This window comes from Phoenix dactylifera, chromosome 8 (assembly GCF_009389715.1).
Source record: "Phoenix dactylifera cultivar Barhee BC4 chromosome 8, palm_55x_up_171113_PBpolish2nd_filt_p, whole genome shotgun sequence".
Lineage (NCBI taxonomy): Eukaryota > Viridiplantae > Streptophyta > Magnoliopsida > Arecales > Arecaceae > Phoenix > Phoenix dactylifera.
Window position 1 is genome coordinate 12,426,659 of NC_052399.1, and position 12,220 is coordinate 12,438,878.

Consider the following 12,220-nt stretch of genomic DNA (forward strand, 5'->3'; position numbering starts at 1 on the left):
GAGGTCAAGCTACTAAGCCAAGGTCAAGCTATCAATTGAGGCCAAGCTACCGATCTCCCCAAGACAAGCAATCCAAGCCGAGCACTCCAAGACGAGCAATCCAGGTCGAGCTCTCCAGACTGAGCACTTTAGGCCGAACAATTCAAGTCAAGCAATTCATGCAGACTACTCTAATATTTTCTCTTATATTTTTTCTTTTTATTTTTCACCGTTATTCCAAAGCGCATATTAACTTAAGCATTGGAAGGTCTGATCGGAGCCAATCCAATGAGCCTTTCTCTTCTTTTTGTATACAGATTAGCATCTCTCCATGGATTGATTGGTGCCCTCGAGGCCACTATAGTCGGTCTGGATTTTGGCACCAACTATAGCCTTTCTCCAATCTGTCCGCCTCTCTTTGTATGAACTCGGGCTTGGCTGTGAGGATAACTTAGGAGATGTATTTTGCCAGATAAGTTGAGTGATTTCACACTTGACAAACGGATAGTCTACTGTCTCTTCTTCCTTGCTGCATAAAGGGCAATGGGAGGGGCCATTAGTTCCATTTGCATTTTCTCAGATTCTCTGCTGTTAGAATCCTATTGTTGTAAGTCAGCCAGTTGAAGTATTTCGCCTTTTCGGGTAAGGGTAGTTTCCAATTTACAGCTGCAAACTAAGATAGAAGACCCCCATGTCTGGAGAACCTGTAACACTTCTTGACTGAGAACTCCTTCGAAGTACACCACAACCATTCTATTTTTTTAGGCCTATTGTTGAGGTTTACTGTTCTCATACGACTTTCTAGCTGCACAAACTCTTCCATACTTCTCGAAGAGACGGGGATATGGAAGAGACCGAGAAGGTTCCCTGAGCCCAGTGCTTAAGCAACTGTCATAGTTGGATTGACCATCATAATGAATAGGGCCGGGAAATAGTTTTGAAGAGACTCCACTCCTATCCACCTATCGAACCAGAAGCCAATCTGCTTCCCATCTCCAGGCACAAATTTGACGCTCGAGAAGAACACAGATCTTACAGAATTAATGTCCTTCCAGGCATGGGAAGCTTCCTTTGAACACTATGATGGCAATTAGTTTTCTCCATTTTGGCTAGAGTAAAACAAAAAAAAATCAGGGTAGGTTTTCTAATGAAGACTATGCTACTTATTCGATTTTTATTTCCTCTGAGAGATCGGATTCAGTTGCTCTCCTTTCTCTTCTCTTCACCCACTATACTTCAGTATTTTATTTTATACCTTTCCATCTCCCTGACGAAAGCAATTAGGCTTCCCTACTTTGTTTGAGTTTGTTTTGTCTATTGGGGGATCTTCCAATATGACAGCTTGATCTTGCTTGTTTTCTAATGAAACAAGCTTGAAGCTTGAGCTATTCATCAGTAGCTCAGATTATTTTCATACTTTTAACAAAAATACCTGTTACATGCATGCATACATAAAAACATAAACACAGACAAACAACAACCCATCAAATATCTTTATATGCATGTATATACATGCTTTTGTATTAAATATTTACATAGAAGTATACATATATATATGTACATGGATATATAAAGATGCATCTATGTGTATGGACAAATATTAAGCCTTATTCATCCAAATATTAGTGAGCTAGGCATTTTGCAAGCTCAGATAAAAATATAGTGCAAGTTCATCTCGAAATAATGTTTATGTCAATATCTCAAGCTGAAGGTCAGCTAAATATGCTTTACACGGAAGGCCTAATCGTGCCAATTCGAAAACAAACATGAGATCTTCATGACAGCCTAATTCCATAGCCCTTTATAGGAGGATAACCCATAAAATGCGACCACTGCATTTTACTACTTAGCAACCAGTTGTCGTGCCAAATATCAGGCCAAATGCAAGATGTGCATGAACAGCTCCTAGATGATAGTGCTGCATGAATGGATGATTCATAAGGGGCTCAAACTTGTATTTTAAATAGATAAATAGCTGCGTCAACAATCCACCTATATATATCTGTGACTAATAAAGCCAAGACAAAATACAGCATGTACAGATGCCAGAATAACACCCAATGGAAAAGATAGAGAAAGAGGCAGCTTTGGCAACTTAGTCCAATGAATCTTCAGATTAAAAATTTAAAAAACAAAAAACAGGCTTGAACATTAATGCCGTACCTTGGATGATTTAGGTGGCAAAGAAGCCTGGCGAAACCTTTTTTCAGGTTTTGGTACTTGCTTGAGCTCTTGAAGTTGACGTGATATTTCCTTCGAGAACGGCAACTGGTCAGATTCCTTCTTGCGCTCTATAGAAAAGCTCATCTGTTCTCTTCCTTGTTGTATGATCTTTAGTCTTTCCCTTAAGAGCTCAACTTCACTTTCTAGTATAAACCTTTCATAGTCAACTGCAGACACGGAACGCCTCCTCAAATCAAAGCATGAAGCTTTCTCACAAAAACCGCCCATCATTTGCCCCATCTGTGTTACATCTGAGCAACTTCTACAAATGTTTAGTTTCCCAGCACCCCATCCTGTAGCTTTGTTGCTAGTTGAACGATCAACAGACCTAGTTCGATATAGTTCATTCTTCACATTATCATCCCGAGGTACACCTCTTTCCCTTAAATATCTCTTGTCCCCCAAATGGGTTTTGTCTTCAATGACATGTACATCATGGATACATACTTCAGCCTCAGACTGAGTTAAACCACTACGTCTGTGACAAGAATTTTGACCTTTCTCCCTATCTAATTGACCTAAAGGAAGTCTCATCTCAATTTCTCTTATCCTTGCACCATCTTCATCAGTCAAATGAGAGGTAACCTCGTGCAATGCCACCATGCCCTTCTCCTGGATTTCGATGTTCTGTTCATCTCTACGAGCCAAGATTTCTTCTTGAAGCCACTTCATTTCATCATCCTGCTCAACATACCCATGAATTGAATGGCCTAAGTTATTTTCAAACATGCATTCTTTGCCAAAACCAGTAGTGCAGTTTTGCCTATCACCAACCAAAGGCCCAGTATCATCCGCCTCGTGGAACATACTGTTCACCTCTTCCTTCTTGTCAACAGATGCATTGATCTGTTGCATAGGGTCATCCAATGGCTCAGATGAAGAACCAGGCTTCTGTTCCATCAGCTGTGTCATATCATGCAGATCAATGTCAGCTTGCTGCTCGCCACCACTAAGTATCATTTGCCGATAAGCATTAACTTCTTTCTCTAAGACATGATTCTCTCTTTCCCGCCTCACAATGATCTCCTTAAGAATCACCATCTCTTCTCCATCGAAAGCAGATTTCTCTTCAACAATACTTCGGTACTGCCGAGCTTCCATCTCAATTTCCGCCTTTTCCTTCTGGAGGCGCAGTATCATTGCCATGGCCTCGTCCGCAGCTGTAGCAGCAGCGCTCCTCTCTTTCTTCAATTCCACAGAGAGGGCAGCATGAGCAGACTGCTCTTTTTTAAGCGCCCGTTGCAAATTTCTTGTAACAGTAGTCACATTTCCCTCAGATCCACTTACCTCTTGACCGCCAGCCGATGCGTCCTTCTCCATAAAATTACATTCAGTATCAGAAGCAGTTCCTTTGTCTAATCCAATGCATTCACCTACAATGGAGTACAAGATAACTTGCCAAATTTATATCAAGAAATATATACTAAAATTGTTGACTTGTACATGTACCTTATATATGCTATTTCAATTTTTTGTGATGGAAATTTTGTTGTATGTCATCAATATGGAAGTTGAGAATAAATATTTATACTCACCGTAAAGGTGAAGACCATCTCTCTCTTCAGACACTCCCAGTTGGACCTGGCCATCGATGCTGAAGGACATACGGGGATTGACCTCCCCTTGGCAACCCGCCAAGTGCGGTGGCGGAGTGGGCGAGGCTCGGGGAGACCTCGCTCGGGGACTGAGAGGAGGCCTCCGGCATCGCCGCCGGTGAGGGGACGACGGTGGCCTCTCTCCAAAAAGACACCCCTCATCCTTGACATCTTCTTGGGAGGCTCTCTTGTTGGAGTTGAGGGTATCGTCAGAAGTGGATCCACTCGACTCCTCCGCGCCGCCATCTGTCAAGAAGCCGACGTCATAGCCGTGGTTGCAGTGAGGGCAATCAAAGGGGAATCGTCTGCGCAGAGACATGTGGACCGCCGCGATTTTGTTGGGAGGGTAGTCGACGAGGAGGCGTTGGAGGCAGCGTGGCTGGCCGAAGAGGCCATTGCATGGGCATGGCAAGGCGAGGCCGAAGAAAGCCAAGAACTTGGACGCAAAGAAGGTGAGGGCGGAGGCGCAAAGGAAGAGGTAGGCGAGGGCCAGGTCGAGGTATGCCCCCACGAGGGTGGACAAGGTCCAGCTCTGGATCACCATGCAAGCCATTTTTGTGGAGGATCTCGGTCTGAATTGAACAAACCGATCAAGATGCTGCTGCCTAGAGGAGGAAGAGGGGGAAGAGAGATGAAGGAAAGAGAGTAGGCGGGGGAAGTGGAAACGAAGGCGGAATGCGTCAATAACCTTGTATTGCTCGTACAGGTACCAGCGTAGCTTGCGGATAGGCAAGGCGGTCAAGGCTGCAGGGCTCAAAACGGACGAGCCGGATGCTTGAGAACAGACAAATTAAACTTTTGTTCATATATATTATTGTTTTAGTTGAAATTGGTAAATAGATGCAGGATGCATTTGCAAAAATAATATTAATGAAATAGCTTTCTCCTAGATTGATAATGTAGAAAATGTTACGGAACAAAAAAAAGTATAAGGTGTTTGTATGTACTAGTTATAATGCACATGTAATTAAAATGCATGACATCTAGAGATTTTAGGTGTATGTTAAGCACTAATGGGCCTTTTTCATGAAATTTTTCCCAAGATTTATTTGTCATGATATGTTTTTACTTTTGCTATTATATGTTTTCAATCCAATTTAAAAATTTACTAATATGACTCGCAATCAAATTGTTTAGCATTTGTATGTTATTTTTATCTAAATATTTTTTTTTAATTTTGCAATGTTCAATAAACTTTACAAATTTGGAATCTTCTAAAATAAAACTCCTATTGTAATATAATTAATCATAAAAATCCTAGGATAGTTTGATCTCCACGTTCAGAAAAAGTTCCTTTAGTATGATTCTTTTTATCTTAAATCTTTAATCTAATAATGTGATTAGAGTTATTTTTGGAATGAAAAACTGAAAAATTAATCCACATTTGTATATATAATTTAGCGTAAATTAATTCCCGATCCTCCCCTTGACTACAGTATAACGCTAAGTCCCCATTGACCCAAATCAAGCTTTCCGGTCCAAGATTAGAGATAATCTTAATTACCGGTCCATAACAGAGGTTTGTTTTGTTTTTTTTTCCGAAGTTGCCCTTTCGTTGCCGTAATGGTTGAAAACGTGGAATCGGTTGGGAAATCGACCGCAAACAGGAGAATATTGGTTCGGATTCTTCTTTCCTTCTTGTAGCAGGTAATATCGAACGGAAAAGGGTGAGTTTCAAGCGAAAAGGGGAGAGTTTCTCTATTAGAATCGTGGACAAACAGGATTTCTCCATTGGTAGCGAGTCGGGGAGATCGTTCGCAAACAGGGGATATGGCCCGGACTCTCCTTTTTTGCTTCTTGTAGCAGAAAAAATCAAGTGTAAAGGGGAGAGTTTCAAGCGGAAAGGAGAGAGTTTATCCATTGGAATCGTAGACGAACATGGTTTCTCCAATAGCAGCGAGTCGGAGAGATCGTTCACAAACAGGGGATATAGTTCAGATTCTTCATTTCTGCTTCTTGTACCAGAAAGAATCAAGCGGAAAGGGGAGAGTAATAGAGGTTGAAATACTATTCCGCAACTTGCCGAAAATTTAGGTTCCTCCTTATTTGTCTGCTTAGAGTCCCTTTCGATATTTAGCAGCAATGGTTTCATTGCATAAGAGTAATAGAGGTTGAAATACTATGTCGATAATTTCTCATAATCCACTAAGGCATCCCTCTGTTCTCCTCTGTTTCCCGAATGTGATTGAAAGAAAATCCTGTTTTGTCTAGATTATCTTCTTGTGTGTCTGTCATTGCTCATTGATGGGGACATCAGCTAGGCCACCATTTAATTTGCGTATTTACTTTATTTTTATTTCTGGGCTTATTTGTATTTAAGGCTTATTTGTGTTATTTGTGGGCTTATTAGGATTTAGTTCTGTGTAAGGAAATTTATGCAAATTGTGTATTTAGGCCCTATATATAGGGAACTATTTTTGATGATTAGGGTTTAATGAAGAATTAAGAATTTCTTTCCCCACGTTTCCCTCTTCTCTCTTCTTCCTTCTCATTCTTCTTCCTCTCCTTTTCTCCCTCTTCTCTCTGCCGGTTTCCCTCCCTTCTTCTCTTCCTACTCTTCCTCCCCTTCCTCTGTTTTCACATTCTACCATTACAGCAGTCAACATTGATAGCAGCGTGACAGTCACCACTTCCGGGATTAGTCCTACACTAACTTGGTATCAGAGCAAATCAGTTTTGCTTCTATTGCCAAAGCCCCGATCTAACAACAGTCTTCCTTTCCCTCGGTTCCCACCAACAACAAGAACAGGGCCCCTCCCTCTGTCAGTTCTGCTCACCAAAAAAGGGGTCTCTCGCTCTCTCGGTTCTCACAAGAAGGGACAGAGGGGAACAACCCCTGGCTCACCGGGCCTCTCTCGGTTCCTTCTTCTTTCCCTCTGTCAGCTTCACAAAAAAAAAAAAGAAGAACGGAGAGATCTCTACGGCTGGTCTTCCCCGTCCACCTGTCATCATGCCCGACACCACCATCAATCGTGGTACCCTCGCCGTGTTCCACCTCCCCTGCTTCAACGCCGGCGGCCGCTTCGCCTTCCACAGAAAACCCCGCCGGTGTATGGCGGAGCAGCGCCAGATCCCCGAATTTCGGTTGGCGCACGAGCTCTACGGGATACCCCGACCACGGACACCGGAGTGTGCTGACGGGCCACGAGTGAATCCCACTGCCGGAAAGAAGAAGAGCGTTGCCGCTCTATTTTCAGCCCTGTCCCTCGGAACTATCGACGCACCCGCCGACCACTGCACATAGGAGAAATCCGGCCGCCACCACGTTCGGCCGCCGCCTGTCACCGCCGACCACGGAGCTGCAGCCGCGAACTCCATCGCCATGCCGTTCGGCCGTTCCGCAACCACCGCCGAAGAGACCGAATTGTCCTCCCGAATCGGTCGGGAGGTTGAAGAAGAAGCCAGGTAATGGGGAAGTCTTAAACCCGTTACCCACAACCCGGTAACCCGAGTCCAGCGAGTCATTAAAAAAAATATATTTGCACGTGACCTGCACGTGCTCAACTTCACGGTTATCGGAGCGGGTTGCAACCGAAAACCCAAGCCCGTTAACCCAAACCCGTTAAGGTTCAAAAAAAAAAATCGTAGGATCACGTGACCTGCACGTGTCCCGGGAAAAAAAAACTGCTTACCTCTGTCTCTGCCGAAGGGAAACCCTAGGGTTTCCACCGCCGCCTCCGCCGTGCCGCCGAGCATTCACCCGAGCTCCGATCGCCTATGTTGCCACCGTGGCCGCCTCCGCCGTTTTGCCGAGCAGTCCACTCGAGCTCCGCCATTTCACCACCACCGCCTTGCAGCCCTCGCAATCACCGTTTGAGCGCCGCCGCCGAGCTCCGCCACCCTTCGCAGACCGCACCCTTTGGCCGTGCCCCATTTCACCCTCTTCGCCAAGCCGCGCCAACTGATCCCCTCCATCTGTGCCGCCGCATCCACAGCGCCATCACCGCCTTCGTCCGCCATCCGCCGCTTCGCCACCCGAGAGCACCGCCTAAAGTTCCCACCATCGTTTTCCTCGCCCCACCTCCCTTCGGCTGCCTCCTCCTCACCGCCGCCACCACTTCTCCTCCCATCCAGACCACCCCTCTCATGTATAAGGGAACTGATGATTGAATGAAAAAATCCTCGCCTCTTTCTTATTCTTCTTCTTCCTGCTCCTCCCTTTCTCTTCTTCCTGCGTCCCTATAACCTCTTCTTCCTTTTCCCTCTCTTATTCTTCCTTCTTCTCCTCTTTCTCCGCACTTGTGCTACATCAACTTGGTATCAGAGCCAGGTTGGTTTTGCCCCTGTTGCTAAAGCCACGATCCAGCCTCTTCTTCCCTCATTCACACCACGAACCCGTTTCCCCTCCTCAACCTTGTTCGCACCAGCCCGCACGCCTCCCTTCCCCATCACACCCGCGGCCGCTTTCACCCCCACTCACCGCCAACAGCGCCCAAAGAGCAGCCGCCTGTGACGCGATGCCGGAAGCCGCAGACTGTCGGAGTTGTGACCAGCCGCCGCCCACTACTGCCCTATGACAGCCTCGGACGCCCTCCACCCGATTCGGGACGAGGCCGCCCGCCGCTTGTCGCCGCCGATCACAGAGCCGCGGCCTCGAGCTTTGTCGCCGTCCCCTACGGCCGATCCGCAGCCGCCGCCCGTCCCTTCTTTCCATGGCTACCGCAGCGAGGGTCGGGAAACCCTCCCGAAACGGTCGGGAGGTTGGGAACAGATTAACAGGTAAGTACCAAACCCGTTAACCCGAAACTCGGTAACCCGAGTCCACAAAAGGAAAAGTTCCCCGCACGTGACCGCACGTGCATGCAAAAAAAAAAGAGTTAAAAAAAAGTACCAGTTTGTCTTCTCCCTCCCCGCGACTGCCCTGCTCCGCCGCCACCTTTGTCGTGCCGCTGAGCTTCCCCCCCCCCGCATCGCACCATCTCCGCTTCGCCACCGCCGCCGCCGTATAGCTCCGATCTCTTTCCGTGGCCTCCCCGTCGTGCACCACCTCCTTCGACCGTTCCCTTCCCGCGGCCGATCGCAGACGACCGAAGCCGATAGCTACCGAGTCCCGACGAGCTCCACCGTCGAGCCGCGCCGCCTCCTCCATCCTCCGCCTGTGCCGCCGCCAGATCTCACTCGAGCTTCAGACTCCACCCGAGCCCTATCAGCCAGGTTCCATCTACCCGTTCCCCTTCTCCCACTCCCGTGCCAGTCCACGGGCTGCGCCCACATCCGCGCACTGCAGGGACCAACAAGCCCACCGCAGCAACCCACTTGCGGCCAGCGCCCTTCAGTCCGCCCACTGCTTCAAAGTTCCATCCACGGACCGCCAAATTTTTGTGATCAAAACTAAGTTGAAGCCAATTGAAGGGTCCATCAGCTGCAACCGCGCACCGATTGTCGTCCCAGCCCACAAGCACACGATTTTGGTCGACTACTTCACAACAGATGATAGGTTTCTACTTTTTCTGGCTTGTTCATTTAATTATGTTCTGGTTCTCTTGCATGATAGCCATATTTTGAAAACTTATATTGCTGTCAAAATTCAGAACATTAAACCTTTTACTTCCAAACCCCTCCTATTACCCATTAAATCTTGATATTAAATTAGCACTCCCTAGCAACAGGACGTTTCTCAACATTATTCGCTCAAATTACTTTAGGATCAGAACAACTGAACTACTTGATTGCAATCTAATTTCTTAAATTGAATAATCTTAATCCTTAATTCTGAATAACCGAAGTAAAAATCAGCAACATTTAAACTTTAAGTTATTCTTGTGAAGACTTGTTGATCTCTGAAATCATAATAGATTGCATTAGTAGGTTGTCCTGCATCAAATCTGATCCTGCATCATACTTATAAGGGTTTCATTAGTGACACTGCATTTCACATCATCACCCAGTGTCATCATTGCAAGCCAACCTGTAGTGATATGGAGCACTATCTCAATCAACTTAAAATCTCTGTAGCTACCATGAATTCCGATATTTTGAGGTCTCTCCTAGAACAGATCATTGCCATGCGGGTTGGATACAAGGAATTCAAACAAGAGATCCGTGAGCTCATTCAAAATTTTAGGACCCCTACGCCGCCAACCCCTATTGCAGCCCAACCTAAAATCGGTTTGGTTGCACCACCTATAATCCTTCCCCATTTTCTTGGGCACCAAACCCAATGCTCAAGGTGTCAACAATTCGACCACATAGCATCCCAATGTTCCATTAGAACCTACCTGATTACTGAACCAGAAGTTAGGAGCTAAGAGGTCGAATATGTCGAAGAAGTCTATGAACCAAATATAGAAGACTATGAAGAAGACTTTGAAGACGAACCTACAAAATTAGACTTTGTCCAAAATGATTTCCAAAGGGAGACTATTGATCTAAGTACAACCAAGCCACTTCACATCACTACTATCGAAGAGGTAGTGAAAGATTTGAGAGCCAGTCACCTGAGTTGGCACTTGTAGCTAAAGATACCCATACAGAGTCCAACCTTGAACATTCCCCGATAGTAGTTTTTCTTCTAGAGGATTTTCATTTTGTAGTCCCTGATGATCTTCTGGATGCTCTTCCTCCGATGCATGATATCCAACACGCAATTGATATAGTTCCCGGGGCATCTTTGCCCAACCTTCGACAACATAAGCTCAACCCGATTGTATATGCTAGGATCTGGGATTTAATATTACCGACAGTTGAATTTGCATATAATAGTTCGGTTAACAAGTCCATAGGTATGAGTCCATTTGAAGTGATGCATGATTACAAACATGCATGATTACAAACCTAGGCAATCCATAGACTTGTTTTTCATGTCTCATAAGTATAGAGTCGTTGAGTCTGCACAATCAATTGCATCACATCCATATTCATTGCATCAAGAAATCAGCAATTGTAGTCACTTTAATAACTTAAAATATAAATTTCTTGCTGATTTACACAGACGTTATAAAGAGTTAAGTGAAAAAGATTACGTCATAATAACAATTAGGTTTGAACGACTTTCTTCGGAAACGTTTAAAAAATTGCAAATTTGTAGTGCGGAACTGTTCAAAATTTTAAAGAAAATCATTACGAATGCATATGTTGTGAATCCTCCCGATGACTATGGGATTAGTGCGACATTTAATATTGAAGATTTAGTTCCATACAAAAAGACAATATTCATGCTTTCTGATCTCTTTATTGATATACCTGCCCATGTTGAACACCCTGACCTATTACCTGCTGTTGAGCCACCACCTTCCAAATTTCATGCACGTAGAGAACAAATAGAACATATATTGAATGAGCAGGTTATTTCAACCAGGAACAGTGGTTACCAACGTTACCTTGTTCGGTGGAAAGGTCGACCAAAGTCTGATATGACGTGGATTTTCAGAGCCCAGCTGCAGCGCCTTGACCCCGATCTTCTGGAGCAGTACGACAGCCGGCCAGATCTGCACTCGACGGGGTCAAGTTTTTTCCACTCAGAAGGAGTTGATGGGGACATCAGCTAGGCCACCATTTTATTTGCATATTTACTTTATTTTTATTTCTGGGCTTATTTGCATTTAGGGCTTATTTGTGTTATTTGTGGGCTTATTAGGATTTATTTCTGTGTAAGGGAATTTCTGCAAATTGTGTATTTAGGCCCTATATATAGGGAACTATTTTTGATGATTAGGGTTTAATGAAGAATTAAGAATTTCTTTCCCCACGTTTCCCTCTTCTCTCTTCTTCCTTCTCATTCTTCTTCCTCTCCTTTTCTCCCTCTTCTCTCTGCCGCTTTCCCTCCCTTCTTCTCTTCCTACTCTTCCTCCCCTTCCTCTGTTTTCACATTCTACCATTACAGCAGTCAACATTGAAATAGCAGCGTGACAGTCACCACTTCTGGGATTAGTCCTACACCACTCATATACTGTTTGGAGACATAAACGTGTGACTTCCATTGCTGATATCATATTCGAAAAATAGTTGCTGTGGCAGCATTTCCTTCACTTCATTGTTGTAATAGCATTCGGAACTTCAATCAGTTTATCTTTTTTCTTTTTTCCATTGTCATGGCTTCAAAAAAAACTAGTAGCCCTGTTTTCATGGCTATTTGTTCTTATGGTGCCGAAGCTCTTATTATTTCTATCTCCGAGGACACAAATTTCGATCAAATTTACAAGAAAATAGTGAAAAGGTGGAGACATCTGTCTGATACAATGGTAGAACTTAAATATTTTATCCCAAACAAGTCTAGAATACTTATTTCACTCCTGGGCGATAAGGATGTTCGGAAGATGCATCAAATATACATCAACTTAAATGCGCCGGTGATTGAGTTGGTTGTTAGTCATATTCCATGCTTGATCAAAGCAGCCGATGTCGTAATTGATATGAGATAATGCAGAAGTTAATTGCATCTGTTTCTATTTTGGTAATCTTAGTTTAAATCTTTGTTGTATTGC

At 44.6% G+C, this 12,220-nt stretch overlaps 1 protein-coding gene across 1 annotated transcript; it reads right to left on the reverse strand.

Annotated features, from left to right (window-relative positions):
* Positions 1 to 1,654: 1,654 nt before the first annotated feature.
* Positions 1,655 to 4,779, reverse strand: LOC103695825. Its single transcript, XM_026800665.2, has 2 exons — positions 3,738 to 4,779; positions 1,655 to 3,608 (listed from the first exon to the last, which is right to left on the reverse strand). The coding sequence occupies exons 1-2, from the start codon at positions 4,348 to 4,350 to the stop codon at positions 2,131 to 2,133; spliced, it is 2,091 nt and encodes a 696-aa protein (XP_026656466.2). The 5' UTR covers positions 4,351 to 4,779; the 3' UTR covers positions 1,655 to 2,130.
* Between the last annotated feature and the right edge of the window lie 7,441 nt (positions 4,780 to 12,220).